This window comes from Rhea americana, unplaced genomic scaffold, assembly GCF_003343005.1.
Source record: "Rhea americana isolate MKP2758 unplaced genomic scaffold, rheAme1 scaffold_165, whole genome shotgun sequence".
Lineage (NCBI taxonomy): Eukaryota > Metazoa > Chordata > Aves > Rheiformes > Rheidae > Rhea > Rhea americana.
The window spans coordinates 63,510-85,548 of record NW_028185761.1 but is presented as its reverse complement, the minus strand read 5'-3'; the positions used below and the strand labels follow the sequence as shown (position 1 = coordinate 85,548).

The following is a 22,039-nucleotide window of genomic DNA, read 5'->3' as shown; positions in this document are numbered from 1 at the left end:
TTTTTTTTTTTTTTTTTTTTTTTTCCCACCTCTATACTCTGGTATGAGTTTGTGCATTTTTACTAGCTGTATTTCTAAACTCCTTCAAAACTCAGAATGAGCATCTGAGCCTGATAATTTAAAATGCTTTCAATTAGCAAGTTCCACCTCAGTTTAATCATATTTCAAGTTTATTGCCAGAAAAAGAGCATAACTAGAAAGAAGACACTACAAAGTAGCCTAGGAGTGACACCTTATGCATAGTTAAGTTCTCAGCAGTGTCCTTCCTTTAATTATTGTACATAAAGCCAGTGATCTTGGACACCCCACAGTGTCCAGATTTTACTTTTTGTATAAAGAATCTTCTTTGCCCCTTTGCTCTCCAAATCCACCTCAGACCTCCTAGTTCCCTTCTTTCTGTTGCCACTATGATTACGTCCTATTCCTGGACTTTACTTGGAGTAAGATTTCTGCATTTTGAATAGCTTCCACTTGGCACAAAAACTTGGACATTTAGGCCTTATACAGCCCTCTGCCATCCTCTTCCCACCTGCCAGAAAAATACGCATTCTGAGACAATTACTAGCTTTCTAAGCAGCATCTATGCCAAAGTCTGCATTTTTGTTCTTTGACTTGTGACTACTCCTTCTTGTCTCCCTTCTTATAAAGGTCACCTCTTCCAAAAGTTCAGGGTTATTGTATCAGTTTTTCTTACCGCGTATTTCCCGTGGCTACCCTTTTTAACCTCCTATTATGTACTTAGATCAGCCGATACTACTTSTTACGGAATTTCTCTACACTTAAATACTCGAGGGACAGTTTTGCCACTTAATGGAAGCATCTTTTGTATTCACATTGCCACCTTATGCCAGTGACTTTTCAACTACTACATCCATGCAATATGCCTCTTCTTCAAACAAACACACAGCATTCTAGGCAGATATTCAAATGTGCAACATGCTGCCACACAATTCTCTATCTTAGATGCCTTCTTGCAGTACACTCTTGATAAATACCAGGACACAATTCCACAAGCTCTGGGGTCAACCCAAAATTTCCACACTTCTTCTATCATCCACTAATTAATCTGGCTTTTGTGAACCACCACAGCTTGCTCTCAGGGGCAAACCACTATAACCCTGATAGTCGTTAATAATAAAAGCAATGAACGTGCACTGGCACTTCTGCTACTAGATAGCTGTAGATGACTTGGGCAACAGCCAGGGCAGTACCAGAGGGATGAACAGAAAGGAGGAAATCAAGTGATTACTTACACACAAGCTTTGTTTAAACAGCTTCGCCTGGCACGTTGCTACTTCAGGACTTTGCCAACTAAAACTGACTGTTTGCATCAGAAAATGGTACAGCTTAAGACACCCAAGAAGCAGCAGAACTTCCATATGATAACTACTATTTTTCAGGAGGGTGGGAAGGATTTACAAGGCTGGGATCGGAGATGTGGGGAGCAGCCTGACTCGCTTACCTGTTCTCCAAACATCAGTCAAGCCTATGAGATCAGCGGTAAACAGCACTTTTCTTCAAGGTACTACAAGATTTAACCGACCGTAATGGAAAGAAATCTAATACTAACGGAGAGCTGCCGAAATACTGGTATCTTAAAAAAAGCCTTACCTTGCTTTGAGAAATTGTTTTCCCCTGACTATTACAGATATGAACAGGGTCACAGTTTCTACCATGGCTCTGAGAAACCCTCCACCCCTCTAGCCTTAAGAGTTTTGTTTGGCTCTTGGGGAAGAGAAATAACTGTGTCAGAGTTATGCAGAATGGGGGCGAACTGCACAGATGACAGACATACAAATTCTAGAGGCTACTAAGAAAATACTTGTTAATGCCAAAGCATTTGCGATGCTTTGTAGAACAACTGAGGCAAAGAAGAGTTCTCTGATTTATTTTCTGGGGGAGTGGAACAGGAGGAGAGAGACCCCACTAAATTCCACAAGCAGGATGAACTATGCTCTTTTCACAAGGCTAGCAGGGAAAAAAAAAAAAAAAAAGAAAAGAAATACACATTCTTGCACTGGTTTTATTATATTTCATACAATGATTTTAACATTTGGAATCAAATTGTACACAGAAGATTTTATTGAACTCCACAGCCAAAACCATTGGTACGTTATTCCTCCTCACCTTCCGGGCCCGAGCAGGGAGGCGCCAGCAGAGCCGACAGCGYGAGGGATGGCGCTCCTCACTGCTGCTGCCCACGCGGGCAGCCTGGCAGCTTCCCGGCTACAGGACGGATGATCACCGCAGTCCACCCCGCAGTCCCAGTGCACAGGCTCTCTGCATCAGGGGATACTGCTGGACYGCACTGAAGCTCGCTCCCAGCCATACACACATGCTTTCTCCCAAAGGAGCGCAGCGAAGAGCAAGCACTGCGGGGGATACCACGGAGGACACGCTCGTCCCGTTGTCCACACTGCGGCAGATATGTTTGAAGTGCTGAATATATCCATTTACTCCAATTGCCATAAATTTAGGAGGAAAGAAGTTGTTCTGTTACTTGGGTGTGGTACAGCCCAGGGAGAGATGGTGAAGTTGAAACGGAAACTGTGGAAATCCAGTAACGTCTACAAAGTGCCAGACAACTGGCTTTGAGGGAACAGTGCAAACACACAGCCACAACATTCTTCAGCAGGACTATTTATTCATCGTCTTCATCGTCTGCACCTTCTTACCAGTGCACTCCTTCAGTAGACCCTGTCCTCTCCTCTTCCTCCTTCACACCATGCAAAGGAAGTCTTCCTTTCCTTCTTGTTTTCTGTCTCCAGCAGGATATTACCAAGTCCCTACATAGGTTCTCTTTCTCCAAAGACCTGCCAGGCATTCTGTCATGCCAGGCATTCTGTCATGTTTCTGACCAAGAAATGTGGTCTACCAGCTACTGAAGAGCACAGGAACACCACAAATAGTTATTCTGTTTTCATCTTCTTGTATCAACAACACTACTAACTTTTGGGGAGTTCCCATGGGATTCTCAGTTTAGTACAGACCACAAAAAAGAGCTAATCCCAATGCCAGCTTAGCAATGAGCTCAGAACTGTATAAGCCAGCCAGGGGTAGGAATAACTACACATGTGAACCTGCTCACTGTTCTTACACTACACAATATTCACCTGAAGTAATCCCATATATGAGCAGGAGTTCCACTCAAAGAAGCAGCAGAGGAAACAGGAAGCCCCCAAGCCGCAAACTACTGGATGTAGGGAAAATATTCTGAGAAATTCTGCTTTTGCAGGCACTTAAACTTGGCTAGTGTCACGGGCAAAATACAGAAACGATGGACTGCTGGTTTGATGCAGGATTATTCTTCTGTTGTTGTCAAAACACATGCCCTGCAGCCCCTCACAACTAGGGCACAGACAGCACCTAGCTATTGAGCATACAATACCAAACACAGCACCAAAACACAGTACTCTGCCTTGAATTCTGTATTCCTGACTATCAGGATGAAGTTAGCTGCAGCTTAGATTACTGTAACAACTCAGATAGCTAGTAATATTCAGTATTTTCTGATAGGGAACAGCCTTACTGAAGCTTAAGTTTTCCAGTGTGCATGCTATTTTGAGCATGCCAAAAAGGATGAGGCAACAAGCTGGACAAAACATAACTCCTAACTTGCATGTAATGGTGTCACGACACAACCCACTTTGTTATATATAAAGTTCTTTTGTACAGATATACCATAATGGAAGAAGCCCCATGTGCTGCATTAAGAACCATCTTACACCAGCAGGAAAAACCTCCATCTGCATTCCTGAATCTCTTGAGCACCTGTCCTGAAACAAGCCTGACAATTCAGTGCCTTGGAACGATTATCAGCTTTCCCTCCTGCTCTGGCACCTGCTAGAAGTCTGAATGGTACTGAAGACATACCAACAAAGTGAGCTGGAATTCAACAGCTAGCAAGCGTTTATTGCCATTCCTCACTGCAGTCATACAGTCAAAGAGAACTTGCATAAACCCTAATATAGCTGAGTTTCAGGGTTCTTTTGTTTCTTTCTTTGTTTTGCTTTCGGGAGGATGGGGGGGTTGGGGGAGTATATTCTGCCAGAGCTCATCCATGACAGAAGTGCATCCTGAGCCCCCTTTCCTCCATTTGGTACAGCATTTTGTCATCTGTTTCAGTTGGGCAGTGGCACTGGAAAGACAAACTAAAACTGCTCATCTCCCCAGAAGACAGGGAAACCCAGGACTTACATATAGCATCATAGGAAGACACAGAGCCTAGTTACAACTACAAATGGTGTTCTGCAAAGAACTGAAATTACTAAGAGACTTGATTGAATACTGTCCCTGGTTTAAACATTGCTATCAAAGCTTAAATACTGGAGCACAGTAAGGTCGACTGACATGCCAGCACAATATTCGGAATAATACGAAGACTCTATATGGAGGAACTGACAAAACTGGAACAGTTAAACAGGGATACACATCCATACTCTATTATGAGATAATTAACCTCAAGATGAATTTAATTCATTTCTTACATGAATAACTGAAAAGCGTATGTGAACTAGGCATGTTGATCTTAAAGTCAAATTAATCTAGAATGACTGAAGTGTAGAAAAAAGAAGTTTATTCTTCTCTTAGAGAGTTGCTTGCCATAAAGTCATGCAAGAATGGTTACTCCTACTACTTACTTCCTCAGAGTTTAACCCTGTTATGCTGTCTGACCATTTCATAAGCAGTTGGAGTCCGCTTTCAACAAATCAGTAAACTTGATGACTAGAAACACGAAGTTACATAGGTTTAAGTAAATTAGAGGAGTAGAACCTCCATCATATTTAAAAACAAAGTAATAAGAGATGTAACACATCATATTCAGAGGTCAACTACACATTCACCTGCAATTCCACAAATCTCAACTTTAAAATATAAATATTTACATCCTCCAGTATTTTTATTCCTGTCTAAATACAGTATTTTACTAACAGGTTGATTCAGAGCTTTGACAAAGACATTCTGAAAATTGGTTGGGTCGCTAAGTACAACAGGACAGCAACAACCTACTTACAGTTTACCTATATTCAAGTAAGTTCTCTCTGCATTTAGATAATCTGAGTGATTTAGCATGATGGTTAAATTCCTTACTCGTACAGGAAAGGATGTAATAAAATAAAAGTGCAGAGTGGGTGGGAAGTGCTACCTCTAACTAGCTAATGTGGCTTTATGGCAAAAGCAAGCTTACATCAGTGATACAGCCATACATTTAGTACTTGTTTGATGAAGAAGATTCAACATTACATAATGTGTGAATAAGCTCCACCTCCAGCACTATAGACTCCACCAACGTAAGATGTTGATACTTGTTCATTTGCATGACAGGACACTATATGAATCCATTCTTATGGATCAAAAGCCATTAACAACGTATCTCAATCACAGTAGTAGTTATTAAATTTTAGTCAAAAGCATGTTTGACAATACTTTTATAGCACATTTATTTCCTACTCTCAGTACTAACCAATTTACTGTCAATATTGTAGACTGCAACGTATCATGACTTTTGCCTAAAAACTGCATTGAACCCAGTAGCTTCCGATTGCTGGTATACAAAAACACTTGATCTCAAATATTCAACGCTGGAAAATCAATCTTATTCAATTGAAAACTCTGCTTTACTATCCTTTTCATTAAAAATGTACCTAACATCAAGTTTGAAAATCTGTCAAACTCCTTGTCATAGACTAGGATCTCGTTGCCTTCTGTTTGCTCCATTAAACAGCTACAGAACTTCAGTATGTTTCTCCCATGTGACTGTCCAACATCTGCTTAGTTGTTAATTTCTTCATGGAGAATGCCAAGAATCCTTAAGTTTAATGCTGTAAAGCTTTCCAGGGTTACTGAAATGACAATAAAAAAACCTGACAGATAACCCACTGAAACAAATGACTTCAACATCCAGATACCTCTGAAAAGGGAAAAAATGTTAAGTGCCTAGAAGATTCAAAAAAAAGAAAGCAGCTTACTAAACACGCTGCTTGTAAAGCATGGTAGCGCCAAAGAACAGGATTTTTTTTTCCTGTTCTATAATGTAAAAAAAAAAAAAAAAAAAAAAAAAAAAAAAACTATAAATGGATTGTACAGGTGTTCCACAGTTTACCTGCCTCTAACCTCAGTCCTCATTAAAGATAAAGGGGAAAGGTGAGAAGAAAGATTTACAAAAATGGGCCTCCTATCAAGGATCTGCACCTAATCATACATTTCTTTACACCACTTAAAACTGAGCCAACAGGTTAGCGGTGTTTTTATTATCAAACTCAGGACACATTCACGCAGTAATTAAGAGACAAACTTCAAGCCTGGGTTGATCTGCGAAGAGTCAAAGGAGAYAGAGAAATTCAAACTCTGGTGAGAACGCAGGATCCTTCGGCTCCRCGATCTACACACCGAAAACCGTCCTTCCCATTCCCTCGGGCACCTTCAGCACAAGCATTACTGGGGAGCGGGACGCAAGGTGACTACTTTGCCAARAGAATATGCGAAGTATGCACTCTTGTTACCATTTCAATCAAGCGTAAATCAAACCCCCTACCACTAGGAAAAACCTGCAAAAATTGATGAACCGACACAGTCTAACATGCTTCAGAATATGCCATTCACCTCAGTGAGAGGTTCTCCCATTCACACGCTAGGGAACCTGGCAAACTAGCAAGCATTTTGTGTAGCCATGTGTAAAATTAGATCTCTGTTGTGCAAGCTAACATTCTACTAATATTTTCATTGACAAGAGACCAAGGGCTTAATTAACATTTACACCGATTCTCAAGCTATTTACAAACACAAAGAAGGTGGCAATTTGATATTTTGGTTCCTTAAACATGGCTCTAAATATAGATTTAGCTTTTGCCCCCCTCTATCGCATATTTAAATGTTTAAATGTGCAACTGCTTTTGTGTTACAAGTCAAAACTCTTAATAAAATAATACAGCATGTGTCCATCAAAACAAGGAGAACAAGTGTGATGATTTGCTCCAACTTGCACAATTTTGCCATTAGAAGTAACCAGATGGAATAGAAAAAGCACTGCAGCACACAGCAGGATGAGCTGTACTGTTACCTTAGTTTTGCATCTACAAATACAGTAATGCGAGGGTTAACGATGGTTTTTAATGATTTCCAAGTGCTTATATTAAGTCCCAGTTAAAATTATATATTGGGCTGCTTTTTAATAGATCCTAAGAGAAACAATTTATATCTTGAGGCACATCAGCTAACAAATTTTATGAGCTACTACCAATATTACAATCTAAATAGACTCTCAACTTTCTTCTTTTCAAAAGTAGTTTAAGATTGTCATAGTCACAATCCAACTCACCATATTTTACATAAAACAAGGATAAGTCTTCTCAGAGGGAAGATTATTATTCATAACAGTAAAGAAAATTATTCACCATAGATGAAAGCTGCAACTACTCAAACAAAGTAATGTGACCCATCATCAAATGAGCCACTAGTAACCCCAGTCTTCCTAAAAAGCAGACTATTTCTATGGCTACCAGTTTATCCCACTATTCTTTGTAAGACTGTTCAATAAATGACTGGTGAAATCAACAGCACACACACAGGTTTTGCTATTCAATCACATTATCCTAATATCAAAGCACTCCTTGCATACTGGTTTGCCAGAGTTAAGACAAGACCGTATCTCTTCACCTGCAGTTGAAAAAAACCCTAACTCAATATTAAAACACTAATAATCATAAAAAAGTCAAACTTATTAATATTTTAGTACCATTATTACTATCTTTCTTGAAATTCTCAGATAGCAGAGGTAATATGGTAAAGCACTTCTGCTGTTCAAGCATTAACAGAATCTAAAAACCCTCAAAGAAATATCTGATAGCTTCCTAGCTGTCCATGACTGTTCTGCACCCATGCAGCATCCCCTTCTGCAAGGGAAAGTTATTGTACCTTGCTTCCTTAAGCATGAACGAGCTCTTTGTTCTAATTATTAACAGGAAAAATAAGACTATTATACAACCACTGAACACTTAAACTTGAGCTCATAGTTCTTTGAGACTCCTAGTGTAATGAAAATAAGTTTTGCCAATATCCTCCAAAAAGCAATTTTTGAGACAAGAAACTCTAGGCCAAGTTTAAAAGACAATTTATGAAACGGCTCACTATCAAAACTGTATTGATGCTAATCAACATAACCCCCAAATTATTGATTTCCTTCCTTGAACGCAAAACGAATCTGGAGAGAAGTTCTAAAGAGACATCTGACAGTTTAGATTTAAAACGTGATTCAGATTCTAAGTTCAGGGAAAAAATAAATAAATAAAAACAACAACAACAAAAAAGAACTCCTCCACACACACTTCAAAATTTTGTAGCAATGTGCTTAGATTTTTGTCAGTGCAAGTCCACTGTCAAAGAGTGTTAGGATCCAAAGCAAAACTGACCATTCATAACAAATCCAAAACTCTTTTGCTATCCAAGTAAAACTACATACCACTGGCAAATAGAAGTTCAGAAAAAGGATTACTTCAGTTTTCACTCAACCAGTTTAACAAACATACAACTTATACCCTTANAAAAAAAAAAAAAAAAAAAAAAAAAAAAAAAAAAAAAAAAGGACCATTTAGGGGACTGATTTAAACAATTTCATACAGACATATCAAATCATTGCAATAGCTTTCCCAAAAGCACAAAATACACTAGAAAAGAGCTAACAGCAGCACAAAGCATGCTCAATGAGTTGGTTTCTTTTTTCCTGCTTGGTTAAAATAAATAAATAATCKATCACACAAAGCTTTAAGAATCACTAAAATCTTAAGTTTTTCACTTCCACACATTCTTTTCTAAAAGATAAGCAAATGCAAGCAAATACACTTTCTAATTGTACCCAAACACCTGCAACATCAAGCAGTTTAGAGACTGTGCTTTCAAAAGTTAGAAATTGCTCCCACTTTTGGAGCTTGTTCTAAAGCAATGAGCAAAACCTGGTTCCCCTCCCCCTTCATAATAAGGAGAAAAATAGACTTTTTTTTAATAGCAAGTATTACAGCAATCCATAACACAAACTCCATAATTCAAATCAATTGGAAGTGTTCTAAAAAGAGCTGCACAGCAGTCATTATTCTACCGATAACTTTAATTGGATGACTAGGGGAATTATTAAAAAATTGGAAGATTTTTAACAAATGCACAAGTTTCACGTACTTAAAATACAGGTCACTCCTGTGCCTTTTTACTTGAATTCATTCTGCAATTCACCCAGAAAAATTTCTCTTACATACTCATTTACATTCAGAGACGCACATTCAGTGTTAGTTTTCTTTACAGATGTTACTTTAAAATGAATATCTTCATTGAAAACTCACATTCTTTAACGTACATTCATTGCTTTTATTCATAAGTTTTGTGATACCTTAACAAAACAAACACGTGCCTGTTCTARCAAGTCCTTTACATAACATAAGGGGTAGAGAAGTCCTGCAGAGTTGAAAATACATACATACATTCAAGAAAGTTAATACTGTTTTTAGAAGTCAGGGAATCTCAAATATTCCTTTTGCATTAATYAGGCACCAGAAAACATAATGAGACAGTAAGTTTAAGTAATCTTGTATCATTCTACTTCAGYAGCTTACTGTGAACTCACAGATAGGATGTTTGCACTTTGCAAAAAGCAGCTTCCTTTGTAAGAGGAAGGGCCTACATCTCGATTTATCAAAAATCCCCCACCCCCTCGGAGGGCAAGTTTGACAGGGGAGGGAGGTCTACATGCACGTATTTAGGGGAAAGCAGGGGCTGCTGGACCAAAAGCAGCCCAGAGCTGGGATTCTCCAGCAGCAGGAAGTTTCTATGGGGCCTGACGAGCATGCGCCGTGAGCTCCGCGGTCTCCCTATGTGGCAAGAGTGCAGAGGCAACAACCAAACCAATAATAAGAGACAGAGACCAAGAGCAACAAGCACCTTCCCCTCTATATCCCTGCAGCCGCCTCCACGCAGCCCTCCCCCAGGCCGCTCTCCTGCCCAGGCCCTCCCACATCCATGGCACAGAGCAGAAATCAGAGAGTCTGGCAACCAAATCGCTGCTGCTCCTGAAGCGAGAGGAGAGCAGGAGCAGCTTGAAAGAAAACAGTGGAGTGTACGTAACCCATCCCTCGGCCTCACAGGGCCCCCTCACAGCTCAGGTGGCGGTGGGGAAGGGGCAGGCGACGGGCTTACCCCCCACGCCAGCTAAAAGGAGGGGGGGGGAGAGGACAAGGATGGAGATTACGCACAATGGATGTCTGTGTTTGTGGGGAGGAGATTTCCTACAATAGGAGCAGTGGGGAGGAAGCTCAAGGCTTCCCTTTCTCTGCTCCCCAAACCTCACCCTACATGCATGGGGGGGGGGGAGGAGGACCAGGACATTGCCTTGCCTCACTCCCCCTCCTCTCCTAGTTTGAGGAGGGGAGCACAGAGAGGACACACACACACACATATTTAGGGGGGGGAGGAGGAGGGGAGGACAGCAGAGCAACCCCCCCCTCAAGCCGGGGGAGGGGTGCCCGTGGAGGAGACTCCCTGCCAGGCTTAGCCTGAACAAAAACCATCCCTTTAAGCTCGTTTTTTTTCTGCAAAAACCCCACCCGTGCAAGGGGTGCAAACCCGGGGGGGGGTCGCAGCGAAGCTGGGGGGTGAGAGGAGGGAGAGTCCCCCTTCAACGAGGGGAGGGGGGGAAGAGGCACCTCCCTGGCCCTTCCCCACCCCCCAGCAAAAGCTGCTCCCTCTAAAAAAACAAGGGCCGGTTGTGTGTGTGTTTGGGGGGGGGGGAAGGTGAAGGATACGGAGTGGGGGGTCGCCTCCCCCTCTGGAGCTTCACTCCGGGAATCCCAGGCCCCTCCTCTCCCTCAGCGCGCTCCACCCCCCGGGGGCTGGGAGGAGGCGGGGGTGGGGGGAGGAAGAGCCTCGGGCCCCCCCCCGTCCGTGTTCACCCCACGGCTTCCCCCCCTCCCCACACACCGCCTGGGGGGAGAGGGGGGGGGGAGGGACCGAGAGAGAAAGGTACCCGGGCCGCTCACCCTGGTCTCCGGGCTCCTGCGGCGGCTGCAGGACGCGCTCCAGCTCGGGGAAGGGCAGCTCGGGTAGGTCCAGCAAGGCCCCGTAGCGCTCGAGAAAGGAGCAGACGACGGCGAAGTTGGGCCACGAGCCCGGGCAACACGGGCCGGAGGGAGGAGGGGGAGGCGGAGATGGAGCCGGAGGAGCCGCCGCCGCCATCTTGGACCTGAGGATGGAGAAGGAGCTGGGGAGGGGGGAGGAGATGGAGGGAGGGAGGGGGGCGCTGGCGAGCCGCGCTCGGCGGCCCGGGGCCGCGGCACCACTATCCCACAATGCAACAGCGGGAGGGCGGGGCGGCCCGGGGCGGGGAGGGAGACGGCGGCTAGAGCGGCACGAGCCRCCTCCGCCGCGCCTCGTGTGGTACGGGAATGAAAACAAGGCGGGGACGCGGCGGGGGGAAGGGGAGGGGCCCTTTGTGACGGGGGCGGGACGAGCGCCGGGAAGCCAATCGGAGCGGCGGGGGCGGGAGCAGAACGCCGGCCCCTATGTGATGCCTCAGGGCGGAGGCGGGGCCGGCAGGTAGCGCCGGCCAATGAGGGCGCCGCGCTCCCCCACTGCCCTCTCTCGCGGCGAGCGGCGGAGGCTGCGTGCGGCGGGGCAGGGGGTCGCGCGCGCGCGCTGGCGGTGAGTGAGGGCGCGCGCGCGTGTGGGGGCAGGTGCATAACGGCCGTTAACGGTCATAACGGATCGCCTCAGGGAGAGGGTGAGGGTATGTCCGCTGCCGAGCCGAGCCGAAGCGGCCGCGGGTGGAAAAGGGGAGTAAGGCTCTTCCCCYGGCCCGTGCTGGGAGCAGGACGGTGCCGCTCCGGGAAGCGGAGCGGAGGCCGGTCCTGCCGCAGCGCTGCCGCCTGGGGCGCTCGGCGGTGGGCCGTCCCCTCTCTGCTGACCCCGCTGTCCCGTCCGGCCGCTGCGTTGCGCTACCTGCTTCGCTAGAGAGCAAACGGCGGGGGACGAGGCCCTCACTCAACCGCTAATTTCAGTTGGATTTCCAGAACTTGCCTGTGCCGTTCTTTTYGTAAATTCAAGCTCCTGCCTTCCCCAGCCTTGCTCCTCTGGGTTCACTGCAGTTCCCCCTCCTCCCTGCTCTGCTAATGCTTCGCTCRGATCTTTCTCTTTGGCTCCCGTCCTGCTTCCCTCCTTCCCTCATTTTCACACTACTTCTCTCCACTTTCTTCTCTTAGGAGTGGAACACCCTCGGTCACCTCACCCAATAACTTCCCTGCCCCAGGCATCCTGCTCACAGTCAGTTTTGGAGAATGATGTTCTTTTGACATGTTACAGGAATTTCTCTGTCCAGAACTTTGTGTATGCTGATTTACCGTTTTGCCTTTATCCTCTTTGATCTCAAGATAGCATTGATTTTTATGAAACTYTATTTCTATGCTATCTTAATACAATTTACTTTGATGCGTTACTCCCATTCCTCTTTTTTATCCAAGTTTTTGCTGATGGATACTACTCTGAAGCAAGGTTTGACTTCATGGAAGTTAGACATGCTGGAAACTTTAAAATCCACCATTTTGCCTACCTGTGCTTAATGTCAAGTTTTGTTGGCTTAATTCTCAGCTTTCTGCTATTTTTTGTTGTGGCATCTTTAACCATTACTTCATTTCTTTCTTTCAATATAGTGTCCTCCTATAAGCTTCTGTGTTGCTTCCTTGTAGGCTATTCCAGCTTCTTGTATTCCCAGTGTTTTTAAACTATCATAGCTTTGCTTATAGGTTTCTCATCYGTTTCTCCTCATCACTCCTTCATATTTGAAGTACTACAGTTCAAAGAAATTGCTATTTTAGATCATATTTGTGAGTCTTATAATTCACTATCTCTTTTGATCTTTACTGGTACTGTACTTTTCAACAAACRTCACCATGAAAAATTAAAGAATAACTCATTTGATGGGGAAATACTTTTCTAATCCTTGCTAGTTAGTGATTAGACTATGACCTTCATCAAGAATGTCCAAAGTCCTCTTTAAGAGGTTAATTCTTATTCACTTCCATTTAAGATATCCTCATTAATTCAGATAACCAATTGATCTTACTAATATTCTCTGGCAGTATTATCAGAATAAAGGAATATCATTCCCTTCTGTCTAACCTCCAGTTCTTCTAACTCCAGAATTCTGTTCTCTCATCACAAGACTAGAGCAGGCAAAATTTTCTTTTTTCAGAGACAACTTTGATGAGTTGGTTCTGCCTTTACATTTTRATTCACAGGTAATATCTATTCTGTTGGAACTAGTGCTAGTTCTTCTGCTATCATCTCAATTCAGCAGGGAAAAAAAACACATAGGAACATTCATATGAACCCAATGCACTGCAGATGTGTAATGAGGGAATCCAAAGCATATGAATCTAGACAAATTGCAGTCATTCACAGCTGCTTGGCAAGGCGCGCACGTCACGGACTTCAGAAAGGAGCAAGCAAGAAAGTTGCCCCTGCATTCTGTGGAAATAGAAGCTCTGGCAGCCTCATTYCTTTGCTGTATCCAAAAGAATTATTTTTTTTACTTAATGCAACATTTGAAGCAGKGTACTGACATTCATTCCCGGCAATCAGAGAAGAACATATGTTATCTGGCAATACTTTAGTTTGCTGTAGGGCAGGAAGGGAGGTGGCAATGCTTCTAGGAGGACTATAAGCCTGTTCATCCAAAGGTTGCTCTTTTGAGAGGGCTCTTTATTCAGTAGCACCAGGGTTCCTAAGATTGATTTTCATGGTGAATTTGAACAATTTAAAACAAAAACAAGAAAAAGAGAATCTGGATATCTGGAAGAATCTACCACTAAGATTTTTTGGAACAGCAATGAGCAGAACTCTCTTAATTGCAGATGCAACCAGCCTTTTCTCTTCTCTTCTCTTCTCTTCTCTTCTCTTCTCTTCTCTTCTCTTCTCTTCTCTTCTCTTCTCTTCTCTTCTCTTCTCTTCTCTTCTCTTCTCTTCTCTTCTCTTCTCTTCTCTTCTCTTCTCTTCTCTTCGTGGTGTTGATTTCAGACTATCCTCTTTTTTTTGCCTTTCCCCTGAACAGGAAGGGCAGAGAGGTCATAACCCTGGAGAACTGTCAATTCACTGTTGTGCTAGTCTAAACCATTTCTAAGTACCACTGTGTGACTTACATGTTGCAATCTAGTGCCAGAATCATACCAGAGATCAGATTGCAGTGACTTGAAGTACTGTAAAGAGCACAGGTATTTTTGTGGTACTGTCAAGTAGTTCTTTCTAGGGCATTTTCCCTTTCCACTGATGTGCAGCTGTGATTGTGATAGCAGATCTAAAAATGACTGTGCCTAATACCAAAAAGCAGAGTTTTTCTATAGGCAGCACTGATAAGGTCTTAGCTGGAACACTTTGTCTCCTTTGAGGCAAAAGATGTCAAAGAAAGATGCAGCCAATTGTTGGCTTTCAGGGAAAAACAGAGGAAATAAGCAGACATTCAGAAAACATGACTGATAGAAAGGCTGAAGAGAACTGAAGTTTAATTAATCTAAAAGAAAGGAAAAAARACTCGGGAGGGATAAGTGTTCAGGTAAATAAAAGATGGTGGAAATGACACAGATTAAGCTGTTGTCACTATCCAGTAGAAAGAATTAAAAATATTTTTTTAAGTGAAAAAGCAAAGATTTAGCTCAGACTTTATAAAAAAAACATTATTTGGGTGCTTAACTGTCCCAAGAAATTACCTAGGGAGACTTGATTTCTGTAGAGAACAAGTAATTATAGTTGATTCTACCTCGACAGAGAAGGCCTGACCTCTTCAGGTGTCTGARGTCTTGTCTGCTGTGGCAGTGCCGTTGCTTTGTTGATGCCTTTTCTGTTCAACGTTGCCTTTATCGAGAGAAGTATACAGATGTAAAATCTGTTTGTTTAGAGTCCAGTGTGTAGCTGTTTTCTTGTTTTCACATCAGTCTTTCTTGAGCGTTGAATAAAAGTTGATAAAGCAACAATATGTTCTTTGGGGATTTTTTTTAACCTCATTCACCATCTCAGATTAATGAACCTATTTCATATCCTGAAATGGTTTAGATGGCCATATAGCCAGTGTAAATCTCTCATATTTTAGGACTGTGTTCTTATCATTATACATTTATGGAAAAAATTAAAAGCCAGATATGGAAGGATATTTTGGGACCTGATTCCTGTTGTTTGGTGTAAAAATTGGCACCTGATTCTTCTACAGATACGGCAAGTAAAATGTTTGGTTCAAGATCCTATRCAAAATCTTGAGGAGGACTGTTAATTAAACAAATCTACTGATCCTCGATTCATTTCTATTGTCACAAAAATCATGTGGATAATGTCTGTAATAGCTTTTCCTTCCAAGCTCCTTGGGACAAGATTTTTTTTTTTTTTTAATTATGTACTACATATGTTAGCTTGATATTATGTATTAAATATCCTTTTCCCAGACCTTGATTCAACTTTATGATGTCTTCCCCTGAAATTRCTTCCCTTTCATGGGGTCAGATGAAGGTGAAAGGCTGTCCTACAACATACAAGGACTGCAAAGTATGGCCAGGAGGAAGCCGAAYCTGGGATTGGCGAGAAACCGGGACTAATGTAAGCCTGCAGTTTGCTTTTCACCTTCCATTTTAAATGAGACTGTGAGAATGGTCCAAAGGACAGTTATTACAGTTCCAACCAGATGTTCAGCAGGCTGCCTGTTGCTTCTTTCTAACCATTAAACTTTTCCTGAGAAGAAATGGAGAAAGTCTGTCCAAGAAGTAAATGTGCAAAGAGGTCAGAGGGCTGCAGACACAGTACTTCACATGGGTGACAGGGAGTAGCAGCTATTGCCACCAGTCCTCCTGGACAGCTGCACAGATTGGGCCCTCAAACAGTGTTCTGTGTTTGATTGAGAATGCAATTGTAATAAGATGCTAGTAACAACCTTTCTCAGACTGAAGATATGCCTAGAGGAACAACGGTTGTCCTGAGTGGGATAGGAATAAATTGATGRGAAGTCAGAAGAATTCCACAGTAACTGAGCATGCATGTGGGTTAGTTTATGTCACTGTCCTTGAGAGTGAAGTCCCTCATAGTTATTACAGAGGAAGGATATGGAAACAGTGTCATGAACGTTAGTTCCTTCGTGGAAAGCTCACAGGCTGGTTAAGCACACAGTGTCTTGTCTATATAGTGATACTCCAAGTGTGTATCCTTGCAGGTTTTTTGCATTCGGTAAACTCTTATCTGTACATGCTATCATAACCATGTAAAACTACTTATTGATGTTCCAGATTGAGAAGCATCCTAATTGGTACCAGGAAATCTGTGTTGATACATTCTTCCATAGTAGAGCTTGTACTTGGATAGCTGTATTGGTTAAAAAAAATCCACAGTTTATAAGCAAAGGTTGAAGTGAAAAAGGCCTACATACTCGTCAGGTCTTAGAATCTGGAGCTGTATCCACACAGGCCTTTCCAGAGCTCTGTTTGAATTCATTTTGACACAACTGAAGGACAGAACCTTGAGTTTTAGAACTTTGTATATAACTTTCTGGTGAAATTTTTAAGCTTTTTAATTTTTAAGCATGCAACTTAACTTTCTCAGTGCACCATGTACATATTATAATGCTTTCATGCAAAGATATCCATACTTTGCGAAAAGAAAGATAGTTGTATATGTAATCTTTTAACAGTACCTTGTTATGTGTAAGAATGACCTGATTATGAAAAGTGGAATTTTCAGTCTTTGGCAGTTTGAAGAAAAGGATGCTTTTTTTTTTGTTTGTTTGTTTGACAAGAGAAATTCAAATTTTAACAATATTGTTCTTTGGATTTATGTGCCCATATGACTGGAAAAGCAGAACAGATATAATAGCTGAAAAGCTCCCAAATAGTTTCTAGCTCAATCACATTTTGATACTCAGTCTGATCATTTAATAAGTTCATAGAAGTCCTTAGAGGATTCCTCCAGCTAAAAGACGACAAATTGGTCTATGTTAAAAGAAAGGCAGAGCGGGGGAGGGAGGGGGAGAGGGAGGAGGAGGCAGTTGGATTATTTAGAGAGGCAGGTTTTCTGGCATCGTTTTTACATCAGCAAGAACCAAACTCCATCTATTTAGGTTTTCCATTATATAGACCACTTTTAAAGCTGCTGCTTTAGATCAGTTTTATCCCTCTTACACCCAGTTGTTAAGCTGATGCTTTGACCTTAATTAATCCAAGGAATGTAGTATTTTCTGAAAGAGCAAGGAGGATAGGGAATCCAGATTTATGAGCATCTCCATTAAAAATAACTTTCTTTAGAATTCCACGATTGCCTACTAAAATGAAAAGCTAGGCTCAGTCCACTTAAAAAACATACAAATCCTGTAAGAGAGACAGAGAAGAGGAAAGTTATTTTATAGAATTTAACACCCCCCCCCCAAAAAAAAAAAAAAAAAAAAAAAAACACGATTGCAAACTGAAGAGAGGTCGAACTTCTGCCTAGAAGTTGTTCAATGTCTTACTTCTCGCCATATAGAGATACACAAAAAGTGAAGTCGGGGGAAGGGGAGAGTTAGTGTAACATAATAACCTTTTATGTAAACATTATAGGTGTATTTATGGATCCAGTTGAAGAACTATCATTCTTCATCTGCATGTAACCTTATATACCTTTTGAATTGACCAGTTCTGTGTGTGCATGTACATGCACATAGGAAAGAGAGTAGTTTTACATTTTGGTTTAGCTAATTTGTCCTGTTAAGCTATGTAATGTTTCCAGAGCTGAATCTTTCCTGGTTTATGCTTTCAGTACAAAGACTAATATTTTCTCCTCCTGACACTTAGCATTCTCCAGGAGTGCAACCAGCTGACCTTGAGGAAGTTGTCAAGAAGGGTGTTAAAACTGTAGTGATTGGTCGTGGCATGAGTGAGGCTTTGCAGGTAGGTTTTTGTTCTCTGATAAACGTACGGGAGCTGTTTGTTTTTTCCTTGTCTGTGTGTGGGGGGGGGAGGGGGGGCACGGGGAAGATCAACTGGGATGCTCTTCTAAGGCAGAAAAAATTCAGAATGCTGAATTAGCATATCTGAGCTCCTGCCACTAGTGACTGTCTTCCTGAAAGTAACATCATTTGAGCTCCTTGTGTGTTAGTATCAACAGGGAACAGTAAGCAGGTTTACATTCTGCTAGAGGAGCAAAATTTAAAGGAGAAATTTTCAAAATGTCATTAACGCCCCCCTCCATACAGATTATTGACTAGTTCTCTAGCTTCCTGTAAATAATTTGAAAATGAGACATTTTTGTTAGTAATTTTGGCAGTGTCATTTCAACAGATAAACAGATAGCTGCAGAAAGCTCAGAAGTGCTTCCCTTCATAAGAAGAAATTCTGTAACTTTTTGGTGATCTGAATAACACCTTATGTTCAATATTTGTTTGTCAAATTCTATTTCTTGCCTTAAGAAAGGGCTGTATGTAAAACTACTAAGAAGAAATGGGAGAGATGTATATGCAAGTTGCTTTATTGAACAGAAAAATTTGTCTCAATCTTAAAAATTTCTTAGCATACTACCAGTTTGTTAATACCTTCAGGGCATCTGCTAACAAATGTTTTCAGTACCTATTTTCCTTCAAACTGTCTCTATACGGGGAAAAGATTCTAATAATTGCCCTTCCTTGTCCCTTCTTCTTCTCAGGTACCACCGTCTACTGTGGACTATCTTCAGAAAAATGGGATTGATGTGTTGGTCTTGCAGACAGAGAAGGCTGTAGAAGAGTACAATGCACTGGCTGCTCRAGGTGTCAAAGTGGGAGGAGTCTTCCATTCAACGTGTTGAAACATTAGTTATACAGCGTCCCTGACCTCAGCCAAAACATGGATATACTTTCTGACTGAATCAAATTACAGTCAACGGAGTGGACTTACGTGCAAAGTGCCAAGGCGTTAATGTAGGCTGAAAATCTAAAATGCAAGGATAATTTAGCAGTTCAGGATTTAAACAAATTGAGTGCTTGAAAATGGAGTTTATTAGTGACAGAAAATTGTTGAGTTGCAGAATGTATCCATACACGCTTGAATTTGACCTAATCTTCTTCTGAAGATTGTTCATATTCTGGTTATTTTAATTTAGGAAACAGGTGAAAAATTAAGTTTAGGTTGTGAATATTTCTATCAGGAAATAGACCACAACTGCATTAAATATTGCAATATAGCTATTAGATATTTGGTAAATAGGATAAAATAGTACACAAGAAGTGGTGATAAGCATTATTAAATAAAATAAAGCATTTTAAAGGGCTTTAAAAAGCACTAGCTCTGCTTCCTATTGGCAGTTTTGTTCAGGATATTAACTATTTCTTTTTGTGATAAATCAAGAACCTTACATAACTTGGCACTTTTAAATTTTATGTTGAACCAGAAAAGGAAAAAGGTTTACAAGGTATGAACATAAAATTTGGGCTGTGAAGAATTTTCCCATTAATCATGAATATGAAAGTGTAGAATGCGTTTCAATTTAAAAGTCTCTAGCTTTTTAAAATGAATAGACTGATCAATTAGTTTGCAATATAAAAATGTCAGCCTGTAGGAAATTAGTCTGAACTAAATTGCTGCTATTAYGATGCTGCTAGCAAGCTGGGAATGGCTGTTGGAATTCTTAATCATCAGGTAATGATGATCAGTTAAACATTGTGCCAGCAAGAATATTACTACAGTGAAGATTTTAGAACTTTCTCACATTCTTACTGTTGCTCCTGTTCTTACCGTTTCTCCTGCTTGGTGGGCTTCTATTAATATGATCAGTTATAAGTGACTTATCGTAGATTTCTTTTCACCAGGCTCACTAGTTTTTGATCAAATCCGTGTGTATTAGCAAAAGTGCAGAGATAACACTACTAAAAGCCCTGAGGCTCTTAGAGCTATCCAAAGTCGTGGTGGAGAGGCTTGCATTCGTATGAGAACTGAATGACTTTCCCAAGAGTCAAGAATAACCTTTTATAAAATGATGTATTCTTTTTTTCAGTTTGTTCTATTAAGCTTTAAAAACCTTTTATTTCACAAAATACAACGTGGTGTAAAAGCAAAGGGAAAGTGAGTACTTAGCAATATGGAGTTTTTATCTTACCATCTCTTAGTAACGTTTTTTAATGGTGTGGCTACATTTAAGGCAAAATTGTAGCTAAAACAGCAAGAACTGCCTCTTCAGCTGTGTTTGTGTTCACTGACACAGCYGTCAATGCTATGACATTTTTTCTGAGTAGTTTACCTTGTATAAGATAGAAGATGAACCACCAAAAGACTATGGTTTTTTTCAAGAGAATGTCAGTAGAACAAGTCCTTACCAATCTGCACAGACTTTCAAAACTTTATTTTGCGTTAAGGCATTACCTTACAGTGGAGTGGGGTCTGACTCTTTCAGTCACCATCATACAGTTGCACTATTTCTTAAGCTTTAAGAGTTCAAGAAAGCCTTAAGTAGGAAGATGCTTGGTAAGGCCTCTGCTAAGAGAACAATTCCAGCTGCTACATACCACACCACTATTTTTTTCCTCTCCTTGCCATGTTAACATGGCACTGAAATCACTTTCTGGAGGAAGCCACATTCAACAAAACGGATAGGCATGCATCTTTCATTTGAGAAAGATATCAGAGGCTGTATTTGTATTTGAGAGAAATATTATATAGCTGGTTGCAAAAACCGTGGAAGGAGCTGAGCCTTCTTAGCTCTGCCAGGTAACTTTTAGAGGTGCACCTCACACTGTCTTATGCTGCAGCTTTTTAATTGTTCCTTTTGTTTGGCAACTAGTGGGATACGGAAGACTCCACTCYGAAAATGGGGAGGTGCAGAGAAATGGATTTTTCTCTTTAAGRGTAAACGGCATCCTGCAGCCATCAGCACAGAAGTTCAGTGTCAACAAGGAGATGATGTGCTGTAAGTCCTTTGCATCCTTATTTTCTGTTACTGTGCTTGTCACAGTTTCCTGAGTCAGCTTTTGTCAGTTCCCACAAAAGAGCCTGCTCCAGTCAGCGAAAGCCAGATTTTCTTCTGCGTCTGAAGCTGCCTTGCTACATGGGGAAACAGCTGAGCCTGATTCACCAAAATTGGTATCTTTAATAAACTGCTGTTTTAAGCTCAAGCCATAAATAATTTTTAAAATAARGGTATCTTAGCCTAAATCATGGGAATGCACTTTATAGGGTAGGCTTTTTCACATACACCACTTGTGCCTCCCACCATGAAAACCATCTCCCAGTAGGCTGTGAACTCCCACCCTGACAAACTCATTAAAATAAAGCCACTTCTGGGCTCGGTGCCAAGAAGATTCCAGCCCAGCTGTTCCTGCCACTGAGCGGTTCAGTCCCCAGCGCTTATCTTTGTGAAGCAGCATGCATGRTCTGGCAGCAAGGAGAGGCAGGCCGTAAAAGCCTCAACTGAATGCAACATGAGCAGCATTTTTAAGGGACATCAGACATCACCTATGCAAAGCCTAGCAGCTGCCTGCCTTCAAACTTTAAAATAAAGTCTCATCAATAGAGCTGAACCAAACTGGAAAAYGCAGCCAGCGCAGCCCCCAAAAAACAGACTGGAACATGCGAGTGAAATAAGATGAAAATACTGATTCTATCTATGGCTGTGCATGCAATTGGGGAACTTGGACCAGCATAAGACAAGATGCAAAGGAAACCCACGTGTGTGATATCTCAGGATGATGGTTTATGGTCCTCATTAAAATGCACACATTGTTAATTTTCCTTCTAAATAACTTTGGTTTTATTTCTATTTATTTTAGATTCTGTATACCTTTTTAATGTTGAAGCCATGCCACACTTGAGTTAATGGCTCACAGTCTTCMAGTGTGTTCCAAATAAATTCATTCACAGCTTTAATAACTTCTTGGCAGTTGCATTATTTAGTTTCAAAGYTCTAAGAATTGGCTCTGTTAATCTGAAGCAGTCTAATTATGAATTTGAAATTAAAAACATATAGAGATAGGCTTCCCCCTCCCCCCCTTACAGAGGCTGTGTATAATTAAATCTGAAAAGTTAAACGAAACTGAACT

At 41.5% G+C, this 22,039-nt stretch overlaps 2 protein-coding genes across 5 annotated transcripts in view; one reads left to right on the top strand and one right to left on the bottom strand.

Annotated features, from left to right (window-relative positions):
- The window catches only part of RSF1 (remodeling and spacing factor 1), a 58,249-nt gene extending 46,841 nt beyond the window's left edge, over positions 1-11,408 (bottom strand). The window contains exon 1 of the mRNA XM_085300526.1: positions 11,019-11,408. Coding sequence (XP_085156652.1) covers positions 11,019-11,214 — 196 coding nt within the window. The 5' untranslated portion in view covers positions 11,215-11,408. The remainder of the gene's footprint in view (positions 1-11,018) is intronic.
- AAMDC (adipogenesis associated Mth938 domain containing) lies at positions 10,990-21,869 on the top strand. 4 transcript variants are annotated; one of them, XM_085300528.1, is made up of 4 exons: positions 10,990-11,081; positions 15,462-15,612; positions 17,829-17,924; positions 18,676-21,869. In XM_085300528.1, the coding sequence occupies exons 2-4, from the start codon at positions 15,478-15,480 to the stop codon at positions 18,814-18,816; spliced, it is 372 nt and encodes a 123-aa protein (XP_085156654.1). In that variant the 5' UTR covers positions 10,990-11,081; positions 15,462-15,477; the 3' UTR covers positions 18,817-21,869. The 4 variants fall into 4 exon arrangements, with proteins under 4 accessions (XP_085156654.1, XP_085156657.1, XP_085156655.1 ...); XM_085300531.1 differs by having other exon boundaries at positions 11,000-11,081; positions 15,520-15,612; XM_085300529.1 differs by lacking the exon at positions 10,990-11,081 and adding an exon at positions 11,592-11,679.
- Positions 21,870-22,039: the final 170 nt, after the last annotated feature.